At 39.5% G+C, this 18,679-nt stretch overlaps 1 protein-coding gene across 9 annotated transcripts in view; it reads left to right on the forward strand.

Moving 5' to 3' along the window:
* foxp1b (forkhead box P1b) overlaps positions 1-18,679 on the forward strand; it is a 237,443-nt gene that overhangs the window by 138,835 nt on the left and 79,929 nt on the right. For all 9 annotated transcript variants that reach the window (XM_084727703.1, XM_084727728.1, XM_084727700.1 and 6 more), the window contains one exon: positions 17,189-17,341. In XM_084727703.1, the coding sequence (XP_084583829.1) occupies positions 17,189-17,341 (153 nt within the window). The remainder of the gene's footprint in view (positions 1-17,188; positions 17,342-18,679) is intronic.

Genomic DNA, 18,679 nt, shown 5'->3' on the forward strand with positions numbered 1-18,679 from the left:
GTGGGTGGTAAACTAGTTGCCACTTTTAGTCCTATGTACAGGCTGTCACTCCAAAATACTAACCTGTTGTGCCATTTATTGTTAATTGTCTTAAAATAACTTCTCAGGCATTTTCTGGCTACATTAACTGCTCAGAATATATATTGGATGTATTGGATGTTGACAGGATGCCCTAATGGATCTAACAGATTAAACATACAGTTTCTTACTGTGGGAATCTTCAGTTAACATCATTGCTTTACACCAAGTTTACTTGTTACCAAAGGAACTCCAGCCAGAAAGTTTTCTTGTATGACATCTTTAGACGTTTAGACCAGAACATTCTGAGAACGTTCCTGCTCATCTTGAAACATTCCCAGGTCATAATGGATGAGGACATTCTGCAAAACGTTTTGGAGACCATTACTATAACACGTTTTTTCTAGGCCTCTACGCTAAGCTCCCTTAACGTTTGAAGAACCTTCAGGGTTAGGATTTGAGGAACCTTTTGATGTCATATATAGGTTCTTCCAGCACATTCCCATAACATTTTCAGAACATTTATGAAATGTTCTCATGTGACGAAAAGGGAATCATATGGGAATGCTCTCTTAAGATCCCAAATGTCCTCTTTTTAATGTTGCAATGTGACCATAGAACAACCAAAATAGAACATACCTCTAAACTCATAAAGGGAACTTTGAACTGCTGCACTTTCTTAACCACAAGAAGTTGTTTTCTGAGTGTTCTGTAAATGTTTGGGAAAGAACTTAGAGGGAATTTTAGGCAAGGTTCTCAGAATGTCCCCTCCTTCACGGGGAAGATACCACAGGATCATTGGAAGAAGCACCTTTACGCACCTTACAGTGGAAGGTTCTCTGTTACCAAATAGAGTGAGGGTTCTCATCTTCCTTGGCACCAGAAGTGGCAATTCTTTGTTTTCCCATACACCTTCCACATCTTCCTTCTATGTCAATAAAAGATGAAAAAATATCCAAAAAATCACTTCTTGAGGCCCACCATGTGTCACATCATCTGCCTGTGAGACTGTAATACATTACAGTCCAGTGTGACGGGCAATGTGTCTGACCCTGCTGGAGATTACTCCTCTTTATGGCCAGAGCAATCAGATTTTTTTTCCTCCTTTTCTCTTCCCTTTCTTTATTCCTGGCGGCATAGGATCATATTACCCATCTTGGAATGACTTCAACAGAGACACAGCTATTCCCAGGGAGCTGTCTCTCCCCGCTGCAACTCAATCCATAGCCAATTGGACTGGCCTGTGATTTATAGAAAATCCTCTCCTTCGGAGGAACTCTCGCCACACACACACACACACACACACACACACACACACACACACACACACACACACACACACTGGGAATTCTCCCTCTGCAGCTCATGATGTGTTAGGTCTCAGGTCAGGACAGTTCAAGGCAGTGAGCATCAGTGGGAAAAGATGTACAGTCGAAAACCGCAGAAAAAGCCACCATAAAGGCTACAGTACGGTTGTTAAATGCAAGATACAGAAAACAAAAGTGAGATTTTAGGTTTGCTTTTTAATGAAATACGTAATGATAATGATAAAGTTTTATTTATATAATTCTTTTCAAAACACAGTTACAAAGTGAATAAATAATGAAATGAAGTAAGAGCCATAAAAACTAAACATAAAATACAAAAAGTCTGTTTACACCCTGTGTCCTGGTTGATCTGTTTGATTGATTTGAGAAGACACATTGAGATCCAATCATTCTAACAACATTCGGAGGTGGTCTGGGTTGAATGTGACCGCATACTTTCAGCAGTGTGTACATAATGTGTCCTGGACCACATTGAAGGACTGCCTACTCAACTGACACGCTGTTAGTAAGCCTACACCATTTTGTTGACTATAATGCAAGTGACATGTTTCGGCTCTTTTACCGACCAACATAAGCAGCAGAGTTCGTGAACACACCGTCTGTTTCAACTGATTTCACCACTGGACTAGTAACTGCAATATCCCCATACTCCCTTGAAAAATTCTACAATTTTAAGACTTGCTGAGTGAGGAGAAATTTGACATAAAATGCAAATGCAAATATATTAAGTCACTTCTTTCCTTATAAAGAACACCATCAGTTGTGGCGTCACTGTCACTGATAGCTGTTCCTATCTGAAGTGTGTCCTACCTGCCACTATTTAGCAGTGGTGTTTATGCACAGTGTTCAACTGATTTCACCTTATACACTAAATTTACTGACAGTTTTTTTAACATTCTGCCACTTCTTTGTTTCCTGTGGAGAAAGTCCCCAGACTTCCTTGAAGAATTGCATAATTTTGTGAGTTGAGTTAGGAGAAATGTGATTGTAAATTCAACAGATGTTATACATGAAGTTGTCTTTTTTGTGTAAAAATTTGTCTGTTTGCTGATGTAGCGATAGGTTTATTTGCATATAGAGCGTGGAAGTGAGATCTGATTACAAGTGGTAACTTGAGAGGCAGTGTAGCGCCAGGTGTGAACAGCAAAGCTGTCCGCTTGTGATCAGATCATCCAAGATGCATTCTAACTTCAAATGTGTGGCTGAAAGAGAGTAAAACAAACTACAGTGTCATAAACATGAAAATACATTTTGCAAAGTGGATTTTTAAAAGTGATGTAAAAGATGCAGTCCTGATCTCCTCAAGCAGGTCATCCCTTAGTCTAGGAGCCTTGACTGCACAGGCTCTATCACCTAACTAGTGAGCAGAAAGGAATTAAGTAAATATAAGATCTGATAAATAACTTGAGGCCTCTCTGGGCTTTCTGGGTAATCAACAATAACTTTAAATCAATTCTGAAATTCAACAGGATACTCTGAGAAGATACTCGTCTGCTCTTTAGGCAGATGTCATTTTTAATCCATCTCTGTCAAAACTTGCTTTGGGCAGCGTCACGCTTGTTGTCTGTTTTCCTGATTAGTGAGATTATTCATCTAGATGAGATACTTTTGCATCCACACTGAGTTAATCAACACGCCCTGCGGTGCGGAGGCCGGAGAGTGGTCAGCTGACAACACGGGCCATCAGTCCAGGCCCCCAAGTGCTCTGATGCTCCGTGACTGTGTGATCACTCTTCCCCTCCTCAGAAAAGCACTATTCTATAGTTGTGTGTAGCCTGCATTCATCTATATTCACCACAACTAAATTGGAAGATTAGGGGTTTTACAGGTCGTATCCCGGATGTCTCGAGTGTATCAATAATGTTGAGTCCTCCGTCTATGAGACCAGGGCAGACAGATCTTCCCATTCTAAACAATATCATTCACGCATGATAAAATCTGCTCACAGTATTCTAGGTCTCACGCTGGGCTTTTGGAAGCGCCCATTTTCCCAAGCACAACACTCCCCGCTACAAAGTGATGCAACACTTCCAACGAAGATGCAATCGGGAGGAGCGCGTGTTTTCTAACAGTCCATCTAAGCACCCGGCACAGTTGGCATGCCTCTGCTCTTTTCCTCCCACTTTATCAACTTGACGGATTTTATCGCCGCATTCAGTGGTGGGCATCCTGAGGCATCATATGCTCAGAACAAAAAGCTAAGGTCAGGGGGAGAGGGGGGGGCTGCTGAGATCTGCCCGCTGCATTGTTCCCAGATCGTTTGTGCTTTTGCCTTCTTGTTCTTTTTCAGCTCATTTTATCCTCTTCTCACTCTCATACTTATTTTTTTTCCCCCTCTTTCTCTCCATCTGCCTCTAAATGACACCTAAGCATTGACTGCTTCCCCGACTGATTTGCCTGCATGTGACCTCCCTCCTTTAGTGGAGCCATTCACAGTGCAGTGCTAAAGCAGAATGCCTGGCTCTTGGCGGGTAGACATAAGAGAGACAGTGACACGCGGCTGTGCGCTGATAGACTTTCCACTGGAGTGGATTAAATCAGCATCAGGCTAGTGGAGCTGATTACCCCAATATGAAAATGCAGTATCTTAATGGTACATATTTTCATGAGGCAGCCCAGTTGCCTTTCATTTTGCGGCTAATATGTCTATTCTTATGAGTCATTTACTTCTTTAATTACCTTTAGCAGCAGATGCACAATGGAGTATTAATGTGAATGATTTTTACTGCCACTTTATCATACTGAGCCTGCGAAGTTGAAAGGCGTAATTGAGGTGGAAGAGCGACTCATGAGAGAAACAATATTTAGTTGACAGCTCCTCTTGTACTCTGGGAGGGTGTTTATGAGTTTACACCGCACTAAAGCTGTAATAAACACAGTATTCGTTTAATAATGGTGGGGGACGGAAATGCTTTCACTCAGATCTGCTTCAGTTATTGAATCGTCAGAGGAAGTTGTTTGGTATAATCAGACAACGCCATGCGTGTGCTTGTGCTCGCTTGCATGTTGTTGCGTGTGTGTCACTGTGTGTTTTGCATGCTTTTTTTTTGGCGTGCAAATGAAATAAGTGTTTGCAGCAAGCAAAGGCTTATTTGCTCTGCTCCCATTTGCAGCATGTGCAACTCTGACAATCCATGTCATTTGCATGTGTGTGCTCGCGTTGTGTCTGTGTGTTTTGTCTGCAGCCTGTGTACTCTCCTTGGTGTGATTTTCTGATCCAGACCACTCTGAATAGAGGCCTTCTTTAGCCATCTGTTGTTAAGCTGCTGGCTAAGCAAGGCTGGGGGAATCCAAACAAACGCCGAGCACACAGCAAACGGAAGCTGTCAGGCCCGCATAGCTGAGCTGACCTCGCCGGGTTGGTGGAGGGGTGGGGTGGGGGGGCGGAGGAGGGGGTTGACCCCTCTGTACCAGGCTCCGAGCGCCCGCACCGCCTGGTTGGGGCGCTGTTTACCCTCCCCTCTGCACCTCCTGCAACCTCCCACCTCCCCTCTGCTACAGTTTGCCCTCTTTTTCCGTCTCCTTTTTACTTTTCTGTTTCACACGTTTACACTGAATTTTTGGACTGGCTTAAAACTTAGTTAATCTGAAAGCTTTTCAACAGTTGCATTGATGCAACCTAAATTTAAGGCAGGTCAACTTCAAAGATTCCAGTTTCACAAATCAATTATTTGCTTTAACCAGAGGTAAAATACGTATGCTTTCAGAAAAGTAGTTATATCTTCCCAAGTGTGTTAATTCAGTTAGTTAAATATAATGAATAAAACTGCTAATGTTAGCACGACTTAACAATAACTGGTTTTGTTCAGGGAGTTTACTGAAACTTGAACAACACAACTGAACCAATTCTGGTGGACCATTTTATATATAACATAATGCATAATTTGCAGGGGTGTTTGAGGAGGGAGGGGCATTTGGGGCACTGCCCGCACCTGACATCTCATAGCTTCCCCAAGTGCCACCCCAGTATGACTTTTAACTGCCCCGTGTGAGACGGGACCTTAGTTTGAACCAACTTTTTGATGAGTCTTTCTAAATGTGCATTGTTTTCTTTTGTATGTAGCCCATGTTTTATTTAGCTTTTTTCTCTTAATTAATAAATCATCAAAATGTAGGTAGGCAGGTATGTTTCATAATGGAGTGTGTAGGATGAATTTAGGAGTCAGACAGGCTGAAGATAGAGATACGATAGAAATACTATTTCTTTTAAAGGACTCTGTGCTGTGATTGCCAGGACTATTTGTCTTTTAAACAAAAAACAAAAAGAGGAATATAAGATATTGAAAGATACTGTAATTAAAGTAGATATGAGAACTGGTGGGTACACATATGTGCGTACTTCCTGCCACCCCTGTGTAAGTCAGTGTAGCACTTTGGGCCATGCTATTAAAAAAAAGTCTGGAAACGCTCTTGATTATTTGACCACAAAATACAATTTTATCTTGCATTAGACCTTCTTTATGAGTCACCAAGAGAAAAGGGCGGCTCAACTGCAGAGGAAAAATCTAGAAAAGAGGCGGATGTCATGACGTCAGACACACAACACGAGAGAAACCTAACTGACTCGCTTTTACTGAGATAAGAATAGCAGGCTAAGGGAACAGGCTCCAATTTCAAGTCGTTATAATCCACAAAAATAGACTGCCATCGCTAAACCAGAAAGCTGAATGAGACTCAAAACAAAACATTACTTCAGCTTCTACTGAAATACACTTTTTACAGTGTATTCTCTTCCTCCATGTGTCTGCACCCCCCCTCCCCTCTTCTCTCTTTTCACTCCACTCCCTCCATCATCAGTCCTGCTTCACAGCCCCCTCTCTTCTATCTCCACTCACAGTTAATAACTTTGCTTTCGTCTTGTTTTTCTTACAGTCATTTTTTTTCTCCAAAAAAACATTTGTCAGGCCGCTGCATTACCTGTTATGGGGTGAGAGAGGGGGGTTACGGGGGGGTGGCGTGTTGGACAAACAAAATGGGGTTTTTATTGAAGTCAGATTTTGTCTTATGTAAGTGCACGCACTCCCTTATTGTTTAAACGTGGATATTTGAAATGTTTAGTGTTGTCATAAATATTAATAGATTAGTTGAAAAGTGCAGCGAAGGAAGGGAATCTAATGGTTTGAAGTGGGTATAAAACGTTGATTTATTTATGTATTCTACATGAATTAGTTTGGAAATCTAAACACAGACTGGAGAGTGTTGTTGCGAGGGCCCTGTAATGCGCAAGGTTTGAGCATCAGGGCCTGTTTTCCATGTGGAGTGGCTTTTTGGAAATGGCATTAATTATATACTTACTGGGAAACCAGACTTTCCCTGCTTTGCATTGCAGATAAACGTCCGTATTACTGAGGAAAAAGAGAAAGGGGAAAAAAAATGCAATTAATATAAATAGACATGATCCTCACTGCTTATCCGCTTACATGTTTAAAAATCAACCCCGGCTAAAAAATAAAAAAGTATATGCATTTCAATTAAAATGACAAGTATTCCAAGTGAATTCCATCACTATATGTTTGCACAGTCAACACCATATCTGTCTTATTGTGACTATACTGTAGAACCAGCCTCACACCAGCTTATCCAATTTTATTGCCACTGAATACAAAATCACACATGATAATGATTGAATAACTTTGTCTGGTCGCACTTTATTTTACAATTCACTAATAAGATGTAACAATGAACTAGAAATAATATCTTCTTTATTAGACCAAACCAGACCCTTTATTAGACCCTTATTAAACTTTCTTAAGAGTATAATATTGGGCACACGATAACAGAATTGTACTGCAAACTAAAGTGTTTTATTTCCCACTGTTAGATCCTTATTAGACTTTACTAGAGGCTAATTTGGGACACATTACAACAGAAGTGTTCTGTAAAGTAAAGTTAAATTCACATATCTGCTACTTCTCCACTTAAAAACCACGTGTGAACCAGATCTACCAAGTAAAGGCCAAAATTATGGAGGTAGAGGAATATTTTGTCTTTGGGTTACTCCACAGACAGACTTAGCACAGGTCTCTTGTAATGTGTCCCTAATTACCCTCTAATAAATCCTAATAAGGGTCCAACAGTGAAAAATAATACACTTAAGTTTTTGTCTAATTTGATATAATCTATGGCTTGTTATGTTTTATTAGTGTACTCTAAATTCAAGTGTGATCTTTTGCCTTCTGGGCTGTCTTTGGAAGGACGTAGCATTAGCTTAACATATTAGCAACTAATGTGGAGGAGCTGCTGAGAGAGGAACCTGGCCTCTTGGCTTGGTTCGGTACCACTGAGAAGCAGAGGGCCTTGCCTTTGAAAAGAAAACAGCAGCAGTGATAAATGTCAGGTGAGTTGAGACGTGCGATCAGTCAGAAAGTCAAGCAGATAACCTTGACATTTAGGCCGCTGGTGTCGGAGCCCCGCTGAGGCCGCGGAGTGAGACCAGAGGGCCCGGTGTCTTCTGGGCCGGACTACATTAAGAGCTAACCTATTAGTCGTGTTGTTGCTGGCTGTCTCTGAGCCACACTCTCCTGACTATTAAAGCCTGGCGAAACGTGGCCGCTGAGTAAATACGCTGAAGCGCACGCACACACACACACAGTGCAGAGACACACAAACAGATGCACATCTCGTTCCTTCTCCTTTTCTCTGAGTGGCCGCAGGGATCCGGTTACACCTGCTCGCACATCTTCTAGCAATTAGGAGCAATCTGCTTGAAACCATTTCACGTCCAAGGTCTCCGCCAGCTGTGGCGAGAGGAGCCGGACGTTTATAGAACTACAGAGGTCTCTCTGTTGATGGGCCTGAACAAACAACGCTGGCCTGCTTCTCACCGTCTGACTCCCGATGGAGACACCCGGAATGATTCCCCCCTGAACATTTACCCACATCATCTCTATTTTCTCTGGACCTTCTATCACATTCCCTTTCTATTTGTCTGTCATTTAGAGAAAGTGATGTGAGTGGTGTGTGTCCGTCACACTTGGGATGATTCTCTCAGATCTCACACTGGTACATTTTGGCCTTTTGGTACTGTTTTCGATCGTTACACTGTAAAAAAAAATTGCTATTTGTCTTGTCTCTTAAAAAACAAGTTGAGGAAATGTTGTATAAACAAAAAATAAACATTTCTAGTCAAATAAACTTGATTTTAAAGGAGCGATATGTAGCATGTTGAATGTCCAGGAATGAATGCTATGGTCTGAATAGAAAGTTGGCGCTATAGATGGTATATTAAATAAGTTGAATCCATATTTAATATACAATCTATGGTTGTAGTGAGTTGCCCCCCCATACTGTGGCAAACTTAACACAGTTATTCCACCCCATAGTATTTTTTTAAGGTGGACACTTCAGTTGTAGTGTTGTCGTGTCCGTGATCTCTGAAGATATATCATGGACATTTTATGATAAATTACAGTAAATATACTACAGATTTCTCCTTTAATTCAGTTGTTCTTGAGAAAACATGTTTAATAAGCTTAAGATATTAAGTTTAAACAACATCTCTTTGGTCACAATGATGAGCATTACAAACAAATTTGATCTCCTTTTACAATGGAGTCATTTCAAAAGATTTCAAGTCAGAACATCTCATGTTTATAACTTCTGAAAATAATTACTAGTAATTTCATGTTTAATTTGCTTGAATAAATTCTATATTGAGGTTAAGTTAATGAGAAAATATCAGCTGATTCCACTAAGTTCCTGCATGTTTTTTATGGTGTTGTATGGGGCAGTAAAGTTGCATAAAATGAGGGGAAAAAAGAGAGAGGGACATATCTGAAATATGTCGGTTTTTTTTGTCATAGTGGGGAAGAGGTGCAGTGAGGGATTGAGCAGAGAGCAGACTTGACTGTGTGGCAATGCTCTGAGCTGGGATTTGTAAGACACCCAGAGCTGGCTTTAGCAGCAGGAAACCCCAAAGCCTGTAAATAATCCACATGTGCAGACTGCACATAAAGACATCCAGTACTTAGCAGTTCCCTTATCACAGCGTGATAGCCTAGGGACATAAGAGACGCTCCTGCCTCTATTCACTAATACGGTGTGAAAGTAGATGCAGATAAAAACGCCTGTTGTTTATTGAGGAAGTTGCGTTAACGCGGGGACGAGGGTGTGAACTTTGAACACATTTGAAATGGGGAATATAAAAGAGGACTGCAAATGACAAGGATACCAAATTGCACCGGCTTTGTTGCTGATAAAAACCTTTGTCATGTGCTGGAGGGTGTTTTCTAATCAAAAGCACCTGGAGGGTTTACTCCCGCCATGGTGTGTGTGTGTGTATGTGTGTGTGCGTGCGTGTGTGTGTGTGTGTGTGTGTGTGTATCTGGACCCACAAACAGTGAATGTATGTATATTGTGTAGATGTAGGCGTCTATCTCTGCAGTCAAGTTAATAGAACAAGCCAGCCTCCCAAACAACCTCAGTTAGTGATCATAATAGAGTTATTATATTTGTATATGATTACAAACAAGATTATGTAACCTACACAAATCTTATTTACGTACAAATGCACAACATATCACATATGCTGCTTTTTGCTGGTATTTTTTAACTCTTATTTTATAAATAAACTTCAGTGAGAGCGTAATGTGGCAGCAAAGGGAGGAATATAACTTGAAGTTTTTTAGGAAGTTGCAGCAACAAGAGAAGAAATAAGATGGGCTATTTTTATTGACTTTAATTTGTAGAGATCCTAGTTTGATCACTGATTGACGATGATGTCTCAATTTTATGTTACTTATATAGCACTTAAAAAAGCAAGCCGGTTTTGCGCCAAAGTGCTTCACAAAAGACAGACATATAAGGATTTTTGCATATTCACGAGGACATGTACTGTATAGTGAGAATAAAAGCAAGTCTTATAGTGCTTCTTAAAAGCCTCAGCAGACTCAGCCTATTATCTTCTAACCTAAAAATGAAAAAATATATATTGTGTAGTGTGGATTCCTTCACACAAAATTGGGAGTCTGTGGTCTAATGCACATCAATAGTGGGGATCCTTGATGTTAAATATTTAGGAACCCCTGTACTATGAGATACGTTTGAAATGTGTATGTAAAGTTGCATATTTGTAAACAAAATAAACAAGAAATAGTAGCTCAGCCAGACTAATGAAAACTGACTGAGGGTTCAATTTTACATTCAGATAAAAGTTCAGGGAACTCAGAACTTAACGGCAGATCAGAGTGAGTCAATGAAGTGATGCGAGTTACTGAAGCACTTATTAAACTATATTATGTAGAACAGTTTTTCTCAAATGGTGGAACTAATACCCCCAAGGGGTGCTTTGGACTACTGCAGGGGGTATTTGAGACTTTTATAAAATGTTCATTTAAAAGATATCAGTCATGCTTGATTCCTAAAATAATTAGGTCTATACTATAAATTCAGTAAAAAAAAAAAAAAAAGTAGGTTCAGTTAATTTTATATTTAATATTTGTATTTTCAATGGAATGATTAATTGCTGGAAATTGTCAACTGCTGTAAAACCTCACAGAAGAAGTCAGCAACAAAGCAATCATGTTCACTGTGAGCAGGAAGGCAGTTTCAGTATCAGATGACAGACAAACATCAAGAAAATATATTCATGGTTGAAACACGGTAGTGATACAGCTGAGAACAAACAACAATAAATGAAAAAGAAAGCAAAAACAGAGCCCACAAACTACTGTCAGTATTAGAAAGAATATATTTTAAAGGGATTTATGTCGACAAGTTGCCTCGTACCTTTTTAAATGGGCTTGTTTTCTGGTCAGAGAGTAAGTGAGTGAAATTAAATTTGGAACAGTGGTTTAATAAGTCTGGGACACAGAATTTGGGACACTGATGAAAAAAGTTCATTTTAAACTCTGTTTTGTTTTAAGTTGTACAATATAAAAATATGTTTCTTTGCAGTTGACTTGTGTACACAATCATTCTCAGGGTAACCTACTGTACTTATCATTATCTGGCCAGAGCATGTTTTTATTTTACACCCAGACAACATGCTGTTTCCCTCGTTTCTCGGCGCTTCAGACGCCTTGTGTCTGTCATCAGCTTCCAGTTTATCACTTTAGCCTAGAGCAGCTCTTCCACTTGCATGTCTATCAACCGTCCAGTACCTTTGAATGGAAGATCAAAAGAAGATAAATTCCAGAGGAGGAGGAGGAGGATGAGGAGGAGGAGGAGGAGGAGGAGGAGGGGGAGAGCTCTGAAATAGAGGAGTGGTTGCTGTGTAAACATGGCAGTGACAGTTCACAATAGGTTATTTTAGCCCAGCATTAGGCCTCTCAAAGGCATGCCAGCTCCAGTGGCCTTTTTAAAATACAACCATGACAGCAGCATTCCTAAACGTGGAGCACAGCTCACGACACAGATTCTCAGCCTGCTTGTTCTCTGACTTTCTCTATATACAGGTTTCTTCTCATCTTTTGCTTTCATTGTAAAGTTATTAAGCCAGCATATTCAGGCATGTGCTGTCAGACAGCATTGTGATTTCGGTTGCCTGTGTCAAGATGATCATTGACTATGTTTTCAAGTGCATGATTGCATTATTATTGCCCCTATTTTAATTGGAGGAATAATGTAATGAAGCTGTTGACGTGACTATTAGGAGGCTGTGTCCATTTACCCCTTTCATGCAATGTTGCAGATTGCCATCATTGCTTAAATTGTCATGTGACTCCTTCACTTTAAGTTAGGCATGACCTTAATTGAGTCATAATTATCCCATGTCATGTAGGGCTGCACAATTAATCAAAAAAAAATTATCGAAGTCGCAATATGGCTGAGTGCAAAATCCACATCGCAGAAGCAGGTAAAATGTGTAGCGCTGCAGAGATGCCGTAGACCGCAAGTCTTGTTCTCCAGATGTGAGAAAACATGTTTGTTTGGTAAAGACCCCAGCAAATGTCACATCGTCACGGTTTTGATAGATGTTTTCAGTGAAAATGAAAAATGTGATGCGAATAGCGATCATTCCCACTCATTGTGAGTCATATCGCAATCACAATATCTGTCAAAATAATCGCAATTTGACTTTTTTTTTTTTACTTGTTGTGCAGCCCTGATACCATGTAACTTTCCTGTTACCAAAAGATGTATTCAAACAGTGCAAACACACTTCCGAGGGCAACACTTGTGAAAATGCAAGTACAAACACACTTACAGACAAAGTGGCTGTCTGCTACCTGTCTTCAGTAGTGGAGGAAATATTCAAATCCTTTACTTCAATAAAAATACTAATTCTACACTGCAAAAACACTCACTGTTACAAGTAAATGTCCTGCATCGAAAGTATTACTTAAGTAGAAGTATGACTATTACATATCATCAGGTAACATTACATCATAATGATTCATGCATTAATGTGAAGGCAAGATTTTACCGTTGTAGTTGGTTGAGGTCGAGCTCATCAGAAACTATTACGTACAGGATTGCAACTAATGATCATTTTCATTATGGATTAACCTGCTGATTATTTTCCCCGTTGTTTGATTATGTGGTTTGTAAAAATTCTGAGAAATGTTGTCACAGTTATCAAGAACCCAAAGTGACATCTTTGCCATGGTTGTTTTATTTCAATTATTATTATTAGCAAATCTTTAAATTTGTAAAACTGGAATTGTGAAATCTTTTTACATGAAAAACTTTAAAGATGATCAAAATAATTTTCAGTCAGTCAACTAAGGATGAAATGACCAATACCAAAAAAATTGTTTGTTAAAAAACAGACAAAAATTATAACTGTCCAAAATTTAAACTGTCCTTTATTTAATAATAAATATATTTTTGTTGATAGACAATTTGCTTTCCCTTTTAACTTAAAGTGCTTCTGCTTTCCTTCTTTAATAAAATAAAATAAAAGTAGCCAGACATGGTCTAAGTATGTGCAAAAAATTGGCAGAAATTTTCTTTGGTGATGAACGTTTAAATGATTGCAAAAGAAAAACAATACAAACAATAAAACCAATAAACAACAATTAAACGTAAATATAAAAGCATGTAAGGTAGATGGTATAGTAGATGACGTCACAGTCTGATATCGAGACACTTTTTTTTATTGCAAAATTTTGATATTCGATGTATCTTCACATAGCTACAATCCCTCCAGATTTCCCTGTAAGAGGTGGTGGAAGTTGAAGTACAACATGTAATGAAAAGAAAATACTTGCACTTAAGTACAGTACTAGTGCAAACGTACGTAGATTCCACCACGGCCTGTCTGCTGATTGCATGATTAATTTTCTGCACACAGCCTCGCTCTGAGTAACGCGTTTGTAAGGCAAGACAGGTATAATAGCAACAATATTTGAATATTAACACACTTGTTAACAGTCCAATTTTTATTGCAGTGTCACAATTTCTTTATCTCCAAGCGGTAACTTGTCATCGAGCAGGTCTGCAGTCTGATTTTGTCTTCTTAGTTTTTTATGAAGAAGACAGTGAAGAAAGACTTCCCAGAAATGTATCTGTTCATCCATTACTGTTGACTCAACTCTCTTTGTTCCAACACCCTCGGTTGTAAACCCAGACACACACACACACACACACACACACACCGCAAACACATTTCACTGCATGTGTCATCAGTTAGAGCGGAAAAGAAAACAGCCAACTTTGTTTACTCTTCAATGTGCCCGTAATACCACGCCTTGGGCGTTGTGAATGATTTCTATACAGCTTTTTTTTTTTTTCTGCCTTTTGAATTTCCTCGTGAATTATCGGTGTTTCTGATAATGTCTGGCTTAGTCATTTGAGGTTTTTGAGCTCTCAACATGTCATTGTTTGACACTGGTGGAAGAAGTATTCAGATCCTTTATGTAAAGTAACAGTAATAATACAGCAGTGTACTGTAAAATACTCACATTACATGTGAAAAATCATACTTGAGCAAAAGTACATCAGTATTAGCAGCAAATGTAATCAAAATGCCAAAGTAAAAGTATTGATTTGACCCCTCTGACTGATATATTAATATATATTTTATGATTTGATATACTGAAGCATCAGTGTTAAGCAGCGTGTTAATGCTGTTTCTGCTGGAGGTGGAGCTACTTTGCACTACTTTCTCTACGGTTTATATACACGGACAGCAGATGAATCTGAGGGGTCGTGAGATGATTAATGGGTGAGAAAAGAAGTTCTGATACACAAATCTGAGCTCAGTTTTTAGACTTTTTCCTCTTTCTTTTTCGCTGTCTTTGATTTTGGTGAGAAATGAATGATTTAAATATTTCTTGAAATGACAGCATGTGAAAGGTTAAGAAGGAAAAATCAGTATTTGGTGAAGGTGTCAGCACCTCATAGACATATGAATTGTGACCCAAACTACACAGTTGTTTTTTTTGTAATGACATTGTGTTGTGTTTTTTAAAAAATGTTATATTATCTATTGTGTCATATCTTTATTCTAAAAGTAACAAGTAACTACAGGTGTTAAATAAATATTGTGGAGTAGAAAGTGTAATATTTCCCTCTAAAATAAAGTGGCGTCAAAGTATAAAGTAGCATATTAGTCCACAATATAATATTTATCACAATATTAAAAAACAAAGAAAAGCAAAGACTAGTCTTCAGTGAAAAAAATAACTCTGACATGAACAGCATTTTTGTACATATAATTTTCTTTTCATTTTAATTTACAGTGCCTCTGACTGTACTGAGGCATTTTTATTGCAGTGTCACAATATTTGATGTTCTGTTACATCCCTACTAAATTCTACTTAAGTACAGTGAATGTAATTAGTTATTTTCCACCACTGTTGTTTGATCATTTATTGATTATCAGAGCTGTTATATAAATAAATATAAATATAAAATAATCACACTACTTTACCCAAATTACATTAGTTTTAAAATTGTTTTAAAGCTGGTGACTTGGAAAAGTTTGATATTCTGATTTGGTGCTAAAATATGTTATTTTTAGGTTTTCTTAGTATTCTCAGTTAGTTTGTTTATTAATCAATTTATTTATTTTTATTTATTTTTACTGTGAATGGAAGTCAGGGTGATATTTTCCCCAATAATAGAATTTTAAAAACTTAAAAACCTTAAAATACTTAAAAACTTTTAATATAATTAATGAAACAAAAGGTCTCTTTGAATATAAAGGACTTTCAATGTTTTTTACAATTTTAAAATGTTGGTCTGTTTTTAACAAGTAAAAGTTTTCAGAATGTCATGAAAAGATATCATCAAGCTCTGCATGACTACAAGAGACAATCTCACAATATTATCTTGCAGTGGTATTTTTCCGACCCCCTTCCTGTGTCACCTCAGTTCGCACCATTGTGTTTTTGTTTCCGATTTTTTTGCCCAGATTCAAAGTTGGTCTGGAAGAAAAATCTAAAATGTATAATAATATTGCCGTGGTGTGTGGGAGTCGATCTTGCTCACGTAGTTCTTAGTTTCAATTTATACACTTTCTTTATGACTGTGGTTGCTGGTGGGGGGGTTCCCCCTCTACAAATTTTTGAAGCAGAGGACAATTAGGCATGCAGGATGAGATATGTGCTGCTCCAGCATCATTTATCTTCGAGCTCAGAGAAAGAAAGACAGAGATGGACACGGAGAAGGAGAATTTATTTATGTACTTTAAAGTTAAGCCTGGTGAAATGCCAGGAGTGTGGCCTCTTTGTAGCCTGCGGTCGTATTTATGCCTCATGATGTCATCCGACAGCCGTGTGTTTGGGAGGGTCAACACACACACACACCCACACACACAGAACAGACAGACCATCATACAGCTGTTCGCTCCAACCCCCTAAACTGTCTCTCCCCCACTTTTTCTGTCTTAAAGTATTGTCAGACTTTACCGGCACTAACACCAGTTCTCATAGTTATCTCGATCTTTTCATCCGTCCACAGAGCTTTCTATTTGCCCTTTCCCTGCTGATATCTGACTTTCACACAGTCTTTCACAGGTTTCACTCACTTGTTCACACATGAGTCGCTCAAACTTTTTTCTTTCTTTCTTTTTTTTTTTTTTGCCTCCGTCTGTCTCGCTATCTTCTCGTTAAACATTCCTCCATTTACTTTTACAATTTCCGAACTTCTCAGATAATCGACTAGGTTGTCCGTCTGGTGAGATGAGCTCGGATGTGCCCCCTCTGACTGTTTGTTTAATTGTGGGAGCGATCGTCTGAGGAACATGGAAAGAATGAGGCCAGTTATTTACCCAGATGGTTTACTGGTGGAGGTGTGAGGCTGGCCAGCTCACTGTGGGAACACAACGGCTTGCTTTTCTTGGTATCGCTGACCGTTTTCGAGACCACTGTGTTTTTTTCCCCCCTCCCCGGCTCACTCTCCTCTCCAGCTTTGTTTGCTCTGGATGGCATGTTTGATTATTTATCGTAAGGGAAAAGGGAGTAGCTGGAGCAATAAACATGTGACTGCACTGTATTTTGTTTTCCACTGAGAAGGCCGTGTCCTTTAACAGATATTCGAGGCAGCCGTGAAGCCTTTTATTTGGGGAGTTTGACTGAGCTAAAGGAGGATCAAAAGCACTGATTAGTGTCTTTGTGTTTGCTGTAAGTGCAACTTATCAACAGATAAATATTTCCTCTGGATGGCTTCTCTCTGTCTGTGAATTTGTTTTGACATCTGATCATTGTTCCCTGTGTGTTTGCTGAGGGATTGTTTATACCAGCCTCAGATTTATGACTCTGAATGGGAGCGTATGAAAAGATGGTCTGCAGTGTTTGTTTGTTATCTATCAGGAGGCCAAAGGGGATATTGTTGTAAGGGGATACATCTGCTCTGATAATAGGCATCAAAGTGTTCTCAAGGGGCTTTTAGCATATCTACTTCTAGCATTTCTATTGACTTTTTTGTTAATCTTTATACATATTTCTCTCTGTTAGGCTCTCCAAGTGGCTCGGCAGATCCTCCTCCAGCAGCAGCATCAACAACAGCAGCAGCAGCAGCAGCAACCCCAGTCACAGCAACTGCCGTCTCAACCAAACACTGGCCGCAAATCCCCCAAAGCCAACGACAAGCAGCAAAGCAGCCTACAGGTACCGTAAATGCGTTGTCATCCTCAGACATTTCTTTCTTCTTATTTATTTATTAACTCACGATTATCAGATGGCTCGGGTATTTGACTTTGTGGTTGATCCAATAAAAAGAGAAAAAAAAATGAAGTGAACTTATGCAACTCTGTCTAGAACACAGTGTGCGAGAAACAGCGCAAGGCTAAGTTCACAAACAGGAAATTAATATTGGCAGTGCAGCTTTTGCAGTGATGTATGCTCACGCATTATGTGTGATTTAGCTGCATGCACACACATACATATACACACACACATGCACAAAACAAAAATATAACTTTTAGTTTTTGCTCCCATTTTTCTTAAGTTCAAGTAAAAGATTTATTTCTCTCAAAAGCAGGCTCATGGTTTTGGACCCTTCAAATATAGTTAAACAAGCCCTCACACACACACACACACACACACACACACACACACACACACAATCAACCAAGAGCCTTGACATAGAACATTGGAAGCAGCAGTATGTATAAGGCACTGTTGTGAAATATATAGGCCAGAATGTTAGAGGAGCCTCTGTGTGGCCGGTTTAGATCACATGAGCTCATCCGGAATCATTCCAGTGCAGTAACACACACATCAGCATGTGTGGCTCATCCTGACCTCTGCAGTACAGAGGCCTTTCTCTATCGACTGCACTTAGTTCAGGAGGTGTGCAGCTCGGGTAAAAGCAGGAGAAAGTGTAGAAACGCGGGTGAAGAAAAGAAAAGAGGGAAGTGAGAGTGAGAGCTTCATTCCTACCACGGAGGAGTGAGTCGGGTCAAGCAGAGGAAACTCCACGCTTTCCCTGTTTGCCTTTCAGCACTGCTCTCCACACACACAGAGGAGAAATAAAAGAGGAGGCAGGTCCCTGCCACTGGCAGCAGGAGGTGCTGTAGAGTAGCCCACAGGCTGGGGTGAGTGATCCAGGTGGAGGGACGTGGAGGATGAGAAAGTGTGAGGGTGGGGAGAGGCAAAGAGGTAGTATGGGACAGTTATTTGGATTTCCTTTGTGGTGCAAAGAAAAAAAGAGCAGGAAAAAAAATGTATTTTTCATCTTGCTCTGCTTTTAATATGAACAGTGCTGCGTATCTGATGCAATATTTACGTTAATTTCAGATCAGCTGCCTCAGAGATGTATGTCTTTGTTTGAACAAGGAGCGCTTGTTTGTGTCAGTGTGAAATTGCAAACGACTTCAGGGCATATTTGGTAATTAATACGGAGGCCCTGTTCTCTATGTGTGTATATATATAATATTTAATACCCTTACTATCCCATTGGGGGCCCTTTTTAATGAGCTATTGTAGCAGCTAGGTCTAATGTCA

This window comes from Lutjanus erythropterus, chromosome 2 (genome assembly GCF_056507025.1).
Source record: "Lutjanus erythropterus isolate fLutEry1 chromosome 2, fLutEry1.hap2, whole genome shotgun sequence".
Taxonomy (NCBI): domain Eukaryota; kingdom Metazoa; phylum Chordata; class Actinopteri; order Lutjaniformes; family Lutjanidae; genus Lutjanus; species Lutjanus erythropterus.